At 38.3% G+C, this 14,843-nt stretch overlaps 1 protein-coding gene across 2 annotated transcripts in view; it reads left to right on the top strand.

Moving 5' to 3' along the window:
• The window catches only part of LOC123874230 (COUP transcription factor 2), a 124,013-nt gene that overhangs the window by 50,197 nt on the left and 58,973 nt on the right, over window positions 1–14,843 (top strand). The window contains exon 3 of one of the 2 annotated variants that reach the window (XM_045919468.1): window positions 8,813–9,358. In XM_045919468.1, the coding sequence (XP_045775424.1) occupies window positions 8,813–9,358 (546 nt within the window). Of the gene's footprint in view, window positions 1–8,812; window positions 10,173–14,843 lie in introns of those variants that run through there. The other variant, XM_045919467.1, reaches the window with a different exon arrangement.

Here is a 14,843-nt window from a genome sequence, read left to right as displayed (position 1 = left end):
GTGTTGGTGTTAGCTGGCGGGCGTGCTCTGCCTCTTTGGAGTGTTTTTTTTTTGTTAAAACTGACTGGAAAGCGCTCTAAGTGGGTGCAGTGCGTATGTCGGCGAGCGCCGGCACAGACGGGGTCCATACTTGTATAGTTTAACTAACTTGTTACAAATAACTACAAACTTGACATTGGCTAATCTTTGTAAAGCCAGACGAGAGAAAAAAAAAGGCGGGGGATGCCCGCACACCCGCACGTCACTCGCGCTCACCCGCACGGGTTAGTGCGGGCCTGTGCGGTTCCCCACCTTGGTTGCCATCTCAATCTGTGGCTCACTATACTTTACAGTTATAAATGCTCATGAAATAGATAATTTCTAACAGTAACAGCAAGTCTTATCTATCTATTTGCAGACCAGAAAGCGAAAGTGTCTACAATAATTCTAAGTTTCCTTTCAAGTACTACTCGTATTTACTTCACTTCAATCAACGGAAACAATTGATTAAACCATTTTAACATTCGTTAGCGAAAGAAAATGACCATAATTGTATAATAATAATACAAGTATAATGATGATGATGACCACTGTCTGTACTTGACGTGCATTTCGCAAGGAACGTACAGTCGCGATGACAATGTTTTATTTTATTCGTTTGCAAACAGATAATACACAAAATTTAAAATAAATTAATATAGAATATTTATTATTTGTTATAATAATAAATAATTTACAATTCTATGAAACAAACTTAAATATAAATTAAAACATTTTTTTATTAAAAGCTTAAATAAATTAAATTAAATCTAAAACCTCATCGAGACCATCGCAGCGAGGCATTGTACCCAAGATGCTGGCAGAATTACCCCTTTGGATGGCCAAACTAATTATTTGCCCAAGGTACTCGTAGCTGCAAAAGAAAATATTATAATGCACACAGGAAAAATACATAATTTGCGTGTACAGTAAATTGCTGGTAAACCGGCATGCATTTTTATAAGTATACAAGAGCGTGATTACCAGTTAACTTAAGCTTAAATTACAAAAATTAAAATAGCAAAATTCAATAAAACAGACAGACAGACAACAAAGTAATCCTATAAGGGTACCGTTTTTCCTTTTGAGGTACGGAATCCTAAAAAAGAGATCGAGATGGAGAAAGTACGACATTTTGGTAGAGAAGGTTGAGAAGACTTGAAGAGCTAAATAAAAACAGCTTATTGATTTGAAATTGATTTGGTAGGTTACCTTACTCTAATCTATTTATAACTACCTCGATTTCTGATGCTTCAAAAGCAAACCCCTAAGCTTCTATTTTCGGGAGTAAATGTACCCTGTACCTGTGTCCGAGATGCAAGTTATTTTTGTTCAAATATGATTTAACGGCCTGCGAATTGGACGTGGATTTAGGTTTTTTGAAAATCCCGTGAGAACTCTTGATGGACCATAAGTAGATTATGTCCTTATGAATGCAAGCTATCCGTGTACAAAATTTTCGTCAAAATCGGTTTAGCGGGTTGTGAAAAACTACCAGGCATACACACTTTCTCATTTATCTTAGTATGGATTTGAGATGTTACTTTAAAACATTAGGCCTTTTGTCTTCGGCATTACCGCGTCGGCTTCGACAGATCTCAGAAATAACACGACAGATAGTTTCCTCTACAAAATCTATGTCAAGATCACTACCACATTTATTATTTAGAACCTTATGCAGCTACTTTAGGGTTTATTTTCTCTTAACATAATAAGATAAATAAAATATACCACTGTACGCGTAGGGAATAGAAGAGCGCAAATAATATGTTTTTGGCCTTTGGGAGATTTTTTTTATAGAATTTTCGCCTTTATTCAAATCGGTATAAGGGTTCATATAATTTTTATTGTTTACAGTTAGATTTGAAAATATTCACCACGTATATAGGTTATGCGTGTTCGGATTCAGAAGTGATTTTGCAATTTCATATAAGTACCTAAATAGCGGAATACGCAAGGCTGTGGTTTTAAAATGTTGAAATTCTATACATTTCCTTATTTCCCCATTTTACTTTAGCACAACACAAAAGCCATATTACTGGGCAAATTAACCGAGATCTGATCAATGCAAATTAATACATAATTAAATAATATGCAGGTGCATAGAAAAATACCTACCTACCTATTCTATTATTTCATATACCTATATTCTACTTATTTTACTTATTAGTACATAGGCACTAGGTATTAGTAAAACTGACTAAAGACTAAAGCTATGCACCTAAGACATGATTTATCGTATTTAACGCATTACCTACCTATTTGTATATCAAAATTAAATATTGCCACTTCATAAATTTTTCCTAATCGAAAATTTTAATCTATTGAAAAATATAAAAATATACGCGCTTAATGAATGGAAATTAATGGAAATTTTGTGGAAGTAGGTACAATTACATTCAGGCGGGTATTATAAGATTTCCGGTATGGCGGCAACCATATATCTCATACGAGATTATATCGCATACGATATTTAGACGCAACTCGCATGTACTCTCTAAACATAATAACTTATTTACTTATTATCTACGACTTGAAATAAAAGGAATCTGTACTTTCTTTTGCAATAATCCTTAATTTGTCATAATTGCCACTGGTAGGTATTATGATTGTGTTCGATAACATCTCGTATGCGATAAACGTATTGAAAATCATGACCGTCGGAACTCAGCTTAATAAGCAGTCATTAGTGGGAATTTGCATGATATGGTCAAATATGTGGTTAAATTTCACCCATAACTTTAGTACATATTAACCGGCGCGGCGCCGGCGCATAGTTCACCGGATTAAGTTAAATTAACACTGTTTGTGTTATAACTTATGGTTTTTTTATTAATATACTAGTAAAGGTTAAGTAGATTGCTTTACATAATTGCAGCATTCTTGGATAGTGATAAAAGTAAATGGATTTTTAAACTTTTAAAGGGACTTTGTTGTTGGTCTTGGAATGTAGTCATAAAATGAGGTGATATTCTGTAAGTATAGCGGTAGTTTATGAGACTAGAATTCGTTATAAAAGAAAAAAAAAATTAATTTAAAAGAACAATTTTTTCTTTTATTCTAGGAATAGAGATCGTCCAGTTTGTTTTGGTTAAAAGCAAAATAAATCGAACAATATCATCCCGGAAAATTTAATCTTTATACCTTTGAACTCATAGCATTTTACCAAGTTTTGACATAATTCTCGCTGAAAAACTCTTCATACTCTGATTTTGAAGTTGGTATACAAAAATGAGGGACAGTTTGTGAAATCCCAGTCATGTTCAGTGCTGTAGCGTAGCGAGCAGGTACTGTTACATAATGCATGAAACAGCTAGATGTTACAAGCAAGTCTATTGTTTTAATGTAAATGACGAAATAATCTATTCCTTTTCCACCGTCTAGCATTAAACACAATCGACACAAGAAATCTGAGCGTTTACCAATAAACTGAAATATATACTCACCTGAGTTTTTGTGAAATACTTACAATGTCAAAAAATCATTTGCATATAATGCTCTTTTGTACAGCGGGAATCGTAACAAACTTTGTACCTAACACTTGTATACCTAATAGGTATAATAATTGTTACGGGCAATTTGATAAGTCCGGGCACTATTAATAATGGCCGGTCTATATTAATAATGCCCGACTCAATTGGGCAATGTGATTAAAACAGCATGATTAATCACTTTTCCCGGCCATTATGAATAATGCCCACCCTATCTTGGGCAAAGTAATAAAATAGGTGAACTGTAGTGTTTTTGTTTATTAAATGAAAGAACCTAACCTAACCTAAGCTTTTTTTTATACGTGGGAAAATCCTCATGGATACCACCGCGCTTGGGGAGGCGAGGTGGCTATGTCGGACTCTTACCGACTAAAACCCCACGGCTTACCGTCTCAATCGTTGTCGCTGGGCATAAGGACACGAACGTATTGAACTGCGACCCGGCTAACGGCGCCCGCCAAGGCAGGCCCAGCTCTGGGACTAAAAGGGGCCCCAACACCGTTTAAGGCTCGCCGGAAACAAGGACTTGCCTTCCAACTCGAGGACCTACTCTCCCGCGGGTAATAGACTCCCCGTGCCTATTACCCGGAGGGCCTACTCAAGGGGACGAGCGACGGTCATGTGCAGCTCGCCTGCGCCCGATTCTCTTGCAGCGCATGGGATGAGAGCTTTCGGCTTCCTCTCTCAGCCGCTCCGCTGCCTCCTTCTGCGTCATTACTTCCTCGCTGAAGGAGACCATCGCTTGCCAGGCCCTCTCACTGTCCACCATGGATTTAGTCACGGCGGGCAATGACAGGTCCTGCCCCATAATATCCACCAGTGACTGGCGAGGCTCCGCCCACGCTGGGTACTCTGCCAGCGTATCTTCCAAAGTACCCGTGCTCCATGCTTCCTCTTTGTCCAATCCTCGAGGATGGGATGGATAGCTTCGATAATCTTATGACCAGCAGTGGGTGACTCGAGCCTCCTCCGCCAATGGAAGAGGAGCTAACCTAACCTTACCTAACCTAACCTAACCTAGGGCCCTCCCCCCACACGTACGCGCCCCTGCCAACGGCCGCGGTCCAATTTATTACATTGCCCGGCTACAAGTAGGGAATTATTCATACTGCCCGGTCCAAGTGATAAATTCAAGCTATCTCAAACACTGACTTATTACATGGACCACGGGCCGTCGGGAATTATTAATAATGGCCGGTCAAAGTGATAATTTAATCACTTTGCCCATCGCTCTTGGGCATTATTAATAATGGCCGGTCCTTATTAATAATGCCCAATTAATCACGTTGCCCGTAACATAATAACATTTATTCATCGCAAAAAAAAACTTTTTTCTTTTTTAGGTTTCGGGTACCGAAGGGTGGAAACAGGACTCTATTACTAAACCTCCGCTTTCCGTCCGTCCATCCATCTGTATGTCTGTCTGTCAGGGCTGTTCCTTTCCGAATTGAATTCGTCGTCGCGTTTTTATGTCTTCCAAATACCGTAGACGGAAAGAGTTGCTTCGTACAAAAATTCCAAATTAAAATAATAGTAGGCATATTTTCACACCATATTGATCTCGTACTGCAGTAAGGCTATCTTCAATCAACCAAATATTTACAAATCAATATAATAACGTGTTCGGTTTGAGAATCAAAACATTCACCAGCCTGTTACAACAACGATTTAATTAAGGCCGAGCACAAACATCGGTGAACATACATTAAAAAAAAAAGATTCCGACGAATTGAGAACCTCCTCCTTTTTTGAAGTCGGTTAAAAAGTAACCTACGAGAAAAGCTTATACGCGTATTATATTTATGTGTATCAGGAGTAGGTTTATTTATTGCACCTTGAAGATCATTGGAGTCTAATATTTAAATATGTTTACGATATTAAATATCTATACGATGTATTTATTATACTGTCATCATTCCTCATACACATGTCTAAGGTTTGGAATACTCTTCCGCGATCTGTGTTTCCTGCCAATTACAATGCTGGTATCTTTAAAGCAAGAATGAATAAGTATCTTCTAGATAAACGCGTCCCATCTTTGGCCACATCACCACTTTCCATCAGGTGTGATTGTGGTCAAGCGCTTGCCTATAATGAATAAAAAATAAATAAAAAAATTACACCACATTCGTCCAAATCCTAATCCAATGTAGATAGATCAGCGAACTCAAATGCAAGCTAAATTGTCGACACGTTTAAAAAGTATGCAGTCCGCGCTCAGCCTAAACTGTTACATGGATAATTCTGTCTGAATTAGAGTAATTGCGGGCATGATTAGTCGGTTTAGAGCGAAGTAGGGCGCCGCACTCCCACGGTGCGTCGACACCTCGCCTAATAGCGCGGCATTATGATATCGACGGATACATCTTCGGCGCTAAGCTTAGAGCGGACCGCGCGTTGAAAGCTCAGGCTAAGAAAAGAGTAAAAGAGATGATATCGACGTAGAAGAGAGAGAGATAGACAATGACGTAGAATTTTAATATTATCACACTAATATCACACTAATATTATAAAGGCGAAAGTTTGAATGTGTGTGTGTGTGTATGTTTGTTACTCCTTCACGCAAAAACTACTGGACGGATTTGGCTGAAATTTGGAATGAAGATAGATAATATCCTGGATTAGCACATAGGCTACTTTTTATCCCGGAAAATCCAATAGTTCCCACGGGATTTCGAAAAAACTAAATCCACACGGGCGAAGCCGCGGGCATTCTCTAGTAGTCTATAAGAGAATTTTTAAGCTATACATAGACCACAGTAGAATGGACCGCGCGTCATATGCTTGGGCTACAAAAAATTTAATAGAAGATGCGTCGATTTTAAAATTAATGACGCAGATTTGATGCTTAGACCTTAGACTGTAAAAAGAGTAAAAGAGATGCGTAGATTTTGACAATGACGTAGAATCGTAAGCTTTACGTAAACTACAGTAGGTTAAACTAACCTGCAAGTTAATAATTTCGCACAGACCATCTTATAGGGACGAGAAAGGAATCTAAATTCGATGATCGAACATGGACAAAGCATTGTTTAGAGTTTGATCAGATTATGGTCCGAGTATTATTTTGAACACCTCATTGTTTATTGTATTAAGACTTGAGCTTAATTATTGTTATAAATATCTAACAATTATTTTATCTATATCTATATCTATACTAAATATACTATAAAGAGGAAACCTTTGTATTTTTGTATTTTTGTATGTTTGTGTTGAATAGGCTCAAAAACTACTGGACCGATTTCAAAATTTCTTTTACCATTACTTAGAGGGATTCTTCCGAATCCGTTTAGGCTATATTTTATCCCGGAAAATAGAAAAAATAAATGTCCACCCGTGCGAAGCCGGGGCGGGTCACTAGTCTAGTATATACTTATTAATTTAAGATATATTTGGTATTACGTATCTTATTTTATTCGATGAAATAATATCCCAAACTATTAGCTGAAGGAGCAGTAAGCAGGCCATGCTCTTTAGGGAAGGCCTTTGCCCAACAGTGGACTTCCACTGGGTGATGAATGATGATGAAATAATATCCCTCGACTGTGAAGTGCGATCGACGAAACGAATCGCTAAAACGCTTGGCAGCATGTCTTTGCTGGACCAGAGATAGTTTAATAAATATAAATTCCCAAATCACCCTTCAGAATCGAACCTGAGACCTCCCACTTGATAAGACCGCAGCCCCCACTACTGCATCAGTAAGGACGTCGAAATAATGCAGCAAATAGTACATTTTGAACAGAATTAATTCTTATCAAATCCCAAAAGGAATGGCATATTAATTATGTTTAATTGCATTAACCTTACAAAGTGTTGAACTCAGCCGGTAAGTGTATTATTATCTATGGTTTACTTAACCTTTTAAAAATCTAACAAAATATTGTAAGGTTACCTACCTTAATGTAGGAAAAACAATCTTGTAAATACCGATCCGCATTTTATAAAGAACATCGGTAATGTGGCAACAAAACAAAAAAGTTTCGATAAAAAACAACCTGCTGTGTCTGTTTTTCTTTTTATCTTTTTTTCTTTTGTAATCTGTCAAAAGGAAACGAGCGCGTGCGCTTGCATTCGGCGCGCTCCGTCCCGCCAAAAAACGTGCTCGACTCAAATACTTCACGCGCTTGACATTTTTTCTAAAAAAAACGGTCAAGTGAGAGTCGGATTCGCACACGAAGGATTCCGCATTTCGTACAAAAATTCTCAATAATGATGCAAGTTAATGACAATCAGTGTCATCTTGATGTGATATAGTAAACTAATTATTTCCGGAAAAAAAATCCTTAATTTTTTTATGATGGAACTACAAATTCACGGTTTTAGGTTTTTTTCCTTTACTTGATTATAAGACCTACCTAACTGCCAAATTTCATGATTCTAGGTCAACGGGAAGTACTCGGGTTTTGATTCCCACGAATTGATAGACACAACAGACAGACAGAACGAAGTGATCCTATAAGGGTTTATTTTTTTTCTTGTTGAGTTACGGAACTCTAAACATTCGGCGCGATCACTCGACAGTACCGATTAAACATGGGAAAGTAATAGTATCTACTATTATTATTCGAATCCTTGAACGATAATATTATTTACCTAATATGTTTTTAGTAGATCTCCCATTGTAGCTACAAAGGTTTACTTTAACGTGACTGTGAAACATCAAAATAGACAAAGGTGTGACATAGATACCTACTAGTGGATAACTACGCTCCATCTATGACAGTTACCTTAATCCATTTTCTACCACATACCTTTTCCAGGACGCCAGGATAACGCCCTTTTATTAGTTTTACGTAATTGTAAGCGTCCTATTTATTAACTCGGCTGAATGAATGAAGTTATTTTCTAACGCAGTTCCTCGACCAAGCAACAAGCGAATTCACTTTTGTAATTTCCCAGATCTATCCATCTTAAACTTTATCTTCTAATAAATAGGTGTTAGTTAGCTCCGTTACATGACAAGCAGTTAACCCACGTTATGGTCAGCCATCAACCAATGAGCGGTTAGCGATCATCAATTATAGAAATAGGAAGTACCTACTGCCTACTAAAATGTCTTTGCCACCAATAAAAAGTAAAGTGGGTTGCAGAATTTAGTATTCATAGTCGTACCTCTATGATTAAGGATAACGGTAAAATTTTGGTCCAAAGTTAACAAATACTGGCTTGTGCAACCAATTTTGCTGTTATTGACTGTCGATTATTTATCGCTACCATAACGTAACGTTAACCGCCTGTCATGCACCGGGACCATATTGGTAAGTTTTCCAGTATTAAACTTCAGTTTTCTTTTGTTTCAGCTGTTCAAAGAGGCCGAGTGCCTCCATCGCAGCCTGCCGGCTTGGCCCTTCCGGGGCAGTTCTCCCTCGCCAACGGCGACCCAGCCACCGGCCTCAACGGCCACCCCTACCTCTCCTCCTACATCTCCCTCCTACTTAGAGCAGAACCGTACCCCACCTCGAGGTACGGTCCATGCGTCCAGCCCACGAACGTGATGGGCATAGACAATATTTGTGAACTAGCAGCAAGATTACTCTTCTCTGCCGTCGAATGGGCGAGAAATATTCCCTTTTTCCCCGAACTCCAAGTGACGGACCAAGTCGCGCTGTTAAGACTCGTCTGGTCCGAGTTATTCGTCCTCAACGCGTCCCAGTGTTCAATGCCCCTCCACGTGGCTCCCTTACTCGCCGCTGCCGGTCTCCACGCCTCCCCCATGGCTGCGGACCGTGTGGTGGCGTTCATGGACCACATACGAATCTTCCAGGAGCAGGTGGAGAAGCTAAAAGCCCTCCACGTGGACTCCGCCGAGTACTCCTGTCTGAAGGCCATCGTGCTGTTCACGTCAGGTAAAATTTTGGACAGTTTATTCGGGGAAGCGAGGCTGCTGCTGTACAGGGTCGCCGGTGCTGGTGCGGCTATCACTGACTATAACGAATTAGTCACTCTGGTTCGAACGCATTTGGATGCGTACGCCGAGGCGAGTAGAGTTCCGCAGCCGCCAGCACCGCCGCCTCCTTCCGCAGCTTCCTCTGGGTATTACTCAACTTTGGACACATCGCTCGGCGTCAACTCCTCTTTGTCCTACGGAAGTTTCCTATCCCCTTCGCGTCTTCCACCAAATTATACGAGCAGCCCACGAGCTCCCGAAGCTAGCACGTCGTCTTTTAAACTCTACGAAGGGACGCACGGAAAAGTCTTTAAGACAGATCAGGGGGGTTGATTCCAAGCGATAGATTTTGCAGGGATGAAATTGAGGTGTCGGGTGACGAATGAATTTCCACTTGGCGCTTGATCGGTTTTCGGTGAACGAGTATATGCACTATATGCGGTACCGTTGCAATGTTCGCTTATTGTTGAATGTTGCTCGTTTTGAATGTATGTGGGGATAATAACTCTCGCTCCTCGGAACGGTGCGCGGTTGAATGGGGAGTTTGCGACTTATTGTTCTCGATGCTATCGAATTATTTGTGATACGTTATGTACATGTGTAAATTTGTCAATATGAAAAAAATATTTATTGGTTATTATTATTATTTATTACTTAGATTTAGGAATCGTTTGTTAGGCGGGCGTCGACGCGCGTACCGTTTTATGGCTAAGCATTAATTTATTTCATGTAAATATGTACGTAACTTTATTTATTTAATATACGCGCGAAATTATTCTCTTTGAAAACTTTGTTTCATTCCTTTATTTTAAAGAAACACTCCCCTTTATTATAATTAATCTTAGAACTTTGTGTCTATAGAGTATAGGTAAGTTGTTAATTGGTAGATGTAAATGATACTCGAAAATAATTAACGGGACCAGTCCCAAGGTTTCATTTTATTAATTTCGGCCAATACGGCGACCATACATATACATTGATACAAGGTGTCAATTTTAATTCCCGGAGTGCTCCGAATCTTTGGCACACCTTTTCCAGCGTACTTGTATTGTATATCCACATCAGTGTACCATCCATTGTACTTGTACTTCTTAGTTCTCACATAAACACGTCACCTCATCTCGATTATCGCTCTAGCGGACCCGTTTCCGACGACGTCATACTTTCGCCACACGCTCTGACCGCTAATAGTGTGGACTTGGCACTAGTACTTTTATTTTCAGATATTTCTCCATAAAGTTAGGTGAACGAACACACATATCACTTTCGTCACTGGCAGAAAGCGAAACCGTGGGTTAGCGGTTAGGTTAGGTTAGACGAAGCTAGTTGAATGCGCAGGACTTCAATTGCTTTTATACATGGCATAATATTGTATATCAAATCTTTGAAAAGAGCAACCGCCGAGTTTCTTGCTGGTTCTTCTCGGTAGGAAAGGCATTCCGAACCAGTGGTAGATGCTTTTGACGATTCGAAAGAACTTGTAAAAGTCTAATTGAATAAAAACATTTTGAATTTGAATTTGAATTTGAATTCGAAGGTTCAAATCCAGCCAGTTCCGAAATTTTTGATATGTACGTATTCAGATATTTCGTAGAAGTGTAGGTAAAAATTATTAACTTTGTTAGTAATTAAATTAAGTCGTTCTTATTATAAATTTAAATGAGCTTAATTCATATACCGCCTTGGCCACTTGGTGTTCAACTTTATACTCCATCTGCATTCATTATCACCGTCAGCCCGTGGACGTCCACCACTGTTGTTGCCTTCCTTAAACAGCGCCACCACACCCGGCCCTCAGCCTACCTTATCCAGCCACTTCCCTTCATTTGCATTACTACACTTGTTTTATAATACGTTACACTAATATCCATTGTTCCCTTAACGCACTTCTCACACAAAGACGTCACTTTGTAGCAATTATCGCGCTATCTTGACCGTTTCCGAGGACCTTACGCATCATTTTAACAGAAGCTAGTGTGGACTTTGAGACCTACTATTTTTACAATTCACCTGCATTATTACACTAGTTTTATAATATACTAAACAATATCTAAGTATTAGACTCTTATAGTAATTCTATCTATTGGACTCTTTTTACGTATCATGTCACCGGGCCGCGTCGCGATAAAAAATAATCACAGCTAACATCGCACACTTTCGTCATACGCTTTGACTGCTAATAGTGCGGACTTTTCCTCTTTACATTTCAAAAACTAGCTGATGCCCGTGATTTTGCCTGCGTGAAGTACTTCATTTCATTTATTCTTCATTTTTACTTTATTTACTATTCATTACAACTTATTATTCATTTACTAAAAATATACTAACTAAATCACAAGCAAATCCGGATAGCTTTATTAATTTCTTTTTCGAGTTTTTCGAGAAATTTTATCGATTGTTGAAAGCTTAAGTACTTAGGTACATACAATACTTTTTTAGGATTAGCCCTTGTGACAGGCTAATATACTTTGTAATTTATACTTTCTAAATAGAAAATAATTATTTAATATTTATTTAAGTTCAAATTCTAATTCATTCATTTAAATAAAAAACTTAAAATTAAAAATAAATTTAAATTAGGCATTCAATTATTGGTAGGTACAGATGGATAACATCCTATAGATGTGTCCATCTCAGTAATTAGATCAACTCTCTCACGAAGCCTCTACGTGTTGGACCCATGTCTTCACGCAAACTTCAAAAACTAGGGTTTGTCCCGAGTTGAGAGCACATTTTTTCTATAAAAATCACATTTAATTTGTCATTTTGTTACTACTAATTGTTATCTAGAACTCAATTTCAACTATATCACAAAATATGTCAAGTCAATAATACATTTACTTAAAATGTCTTAGCCAAGTATTAATTATTATTCATGCAATTTACTTAACTATCTATTTAACTACTTAACTATCTGTATTATTCTACCTTTATTTATTAAAACTTTTAAAACGTTTATTGTCTAAAAATATTAAAAAAAAACTATTTTCGGAACTCTGCATATTAATTATAAGTTTCGGAGGAGGGCATGGCAGCTAAATCGCAGTTTACAACTTTTTCAACCACCATCGTTCATAGACATAAGGTCAACTTGGGACAGAGAGAAAAATAAACAATTTTATTTCATTTCAATGTCAGAATCTAGAGATTTAGCGTGCAGGGTAGAAATATCAATCAATCATTTTATTTAATGTTAATATATAAAGCTAAGGATAGGCTACGTTACAACTACGAAAGGATTCTGAAATTAATTTTCTAACGGGGTCTTAAAAAAACTGGCCAAGTGCGAGTCAGACTCGCGCACTGAGGGTTCCGTACTCGGGTATTTTTTCCAACATTTTGCACATTTTCCAAGATAAATCAAAAACCACTATACATTAAAATAAATAAAGGGAAGTACCTTATAGGTTTCTTGACAGCCACGACGGACAGACGGACGGACGGACGGGCGGACAGACAGACAGATAACAAAGTGATCCTATAAGGGTTCCGTTTTTCCTTTTTGAGGTACGGAACCCTAAAAATGAAGTCGCGCAAAACCGCTATTTCTCAATAAAAGGGCTACGTCTTTAGTGTTCGTGGTTTATCCGATTGGCAGTGAAGGCAGTACGTGAACGCCAAAGTTGTGACTGCAGTGATTGAGGGATGCACATAGTTCCTCTCACCAGACACTGACTCATCCACATCCTGCCTATTATGAAGCTTATCTCTGAATTTTAGTAGCTACTAGATGATGCCCGCTACTTCGTCCGCGTGGATTTAGGTTTTTAAAATCCCGTAGGATTTCTTTAATTTTCCGAGATAAAAAGTTGTCTATGTCAGTTTCTGGGATGCAAGCTAACTCTGTACCCATCAAATCGGTTAAACGGTTGGGCCGTGAAAAGGTAGCAGAGAGACAGACAGACAGACATACTTTTCGATTTATAATATTATAAGTATGGATTAATTATCTATCTGTCGATTGAGCTTAACATTTTAATAGCTGATTGTTTAGTTACTTAACGATGCCTGCAAGTTGCAACTACATCCGTGTGGATTTAGGTTTTTAAAAATCCAGTGGCAGGCTATGGTGTAACCTTTCTTATTCTGAAGTGCCGTGCTCAGTGACCGAGATAATGATCATAATCATCTCGGATGATATTTTTCTAGTTAGTTTTTTTAAATCTTTAATTGAAGGAGTTTTTTCCTTTCGTAAGGCATCTACATTTATTAAATTACCTACTTTCGTAAGGCCTTCTTGTACAACCGTACGAAGCCCTAGCCTCATCCGACAGAGGTTGGGATAGGGCGCCGTTACAGCCGCCAATCTGGCGAAGATTGGCCTCCGTCTCGTTACAAACACATTCCACCAATAAGTGGTGTAGGTCCTCAGGTAATTTCATGAAGCATTTAGAAATCTAAAAAAAAACCGGCAAAGTGCGTGTCAGACTCGCGCACTGAGGATTCCGTACTCGGGTATTTTTTCAACATCTTGCACGAAAAATGAAAAACCATCATACATATAAAAATAAATAAAAATCTGTTGTAGAATCTACAGGACGGACGGACGGACGGACAGACAGACAGACAGACAGACAGACAACAAAGTGATCCTATAAGGGTTCCGTTTTTCCTTTTGAGGTACGGAACCCTAAAAAATCTAAAATTCTAGAAATAAAATAACCTGTCATTTTCGTCGTATTAAAAATTTCTATATTTATAAAGTTTGTGTAAAGTCCTACGTACACGCTAGTCCAGTATCGCCAGGGGACAGCATGAATATGTAACAGCACTAAACCCACCCGTAGTTTCATCCACCGCTAACTTTCTTTGCTAACTCCTAGAGCGCACATTACTATGTGGCATAAATTGCTTGTTAATATCTTTAATAATGCAATCATTTTTATTACTTTGTAGTTATCGTGAATTTATAGTGATCTTTTCATTTTACCCCCTTAGGGGTTGAATTTACAAAAATCCTTTCTTAGCGGGTGTCTACGTAAGGCTATCTGCATGCCTTTCAATCTGACCCATCCAGTGTGCCTAGTGGGAGATTTTTAACCTATTCGATCGCGTAAAAGTTAACTGCGTTTTGTATGGAATTGAAACAGCGCCATCTTCTTGTCACTAGATGGCGCTGTTTCAATTCCATACAAAACGCAGTTAACTTTTACGCGATCGAATAGGTTAAAAATCTCCCACTAGGCACCCTGTAGTTTGAGTTTGCATTGTTAGATCAGTCAGTCAGTCAATCAGTCACCTTTTCCCTTTATATATTTAGAGAAGGTTTGAGCATATTATTTGCCACGTTTTTTGATGCAAAATTTTGAGTCCCGCTAGACTAAATTAAATCCAGGATACGTTTTTATTTGCGAGATGTTGTAACTACACCAAACAGATTATTGAAATGAAATTAATAAATTAATTTTATTATTAGAGAACTATTTCACACTCAACATATTGTA

This window comes from Maniola jurtina, chromosome 18 (genome assembly GCF_905333055.1).
Source record: "Maniola jurtina chromosome 18, ilManJurt1.1, whole genome shotgun sequence".
NCBI lineage: Eukaryota > Metazoa > Arthropoda > Insecta > Lepidoptera > Nymphalidae > Maniola > Maniola jurtina.
Note: the sequence above shows the minus strand (reverse complement) of the source record. Positions and strands in the feature narration are given on the sequence as shown.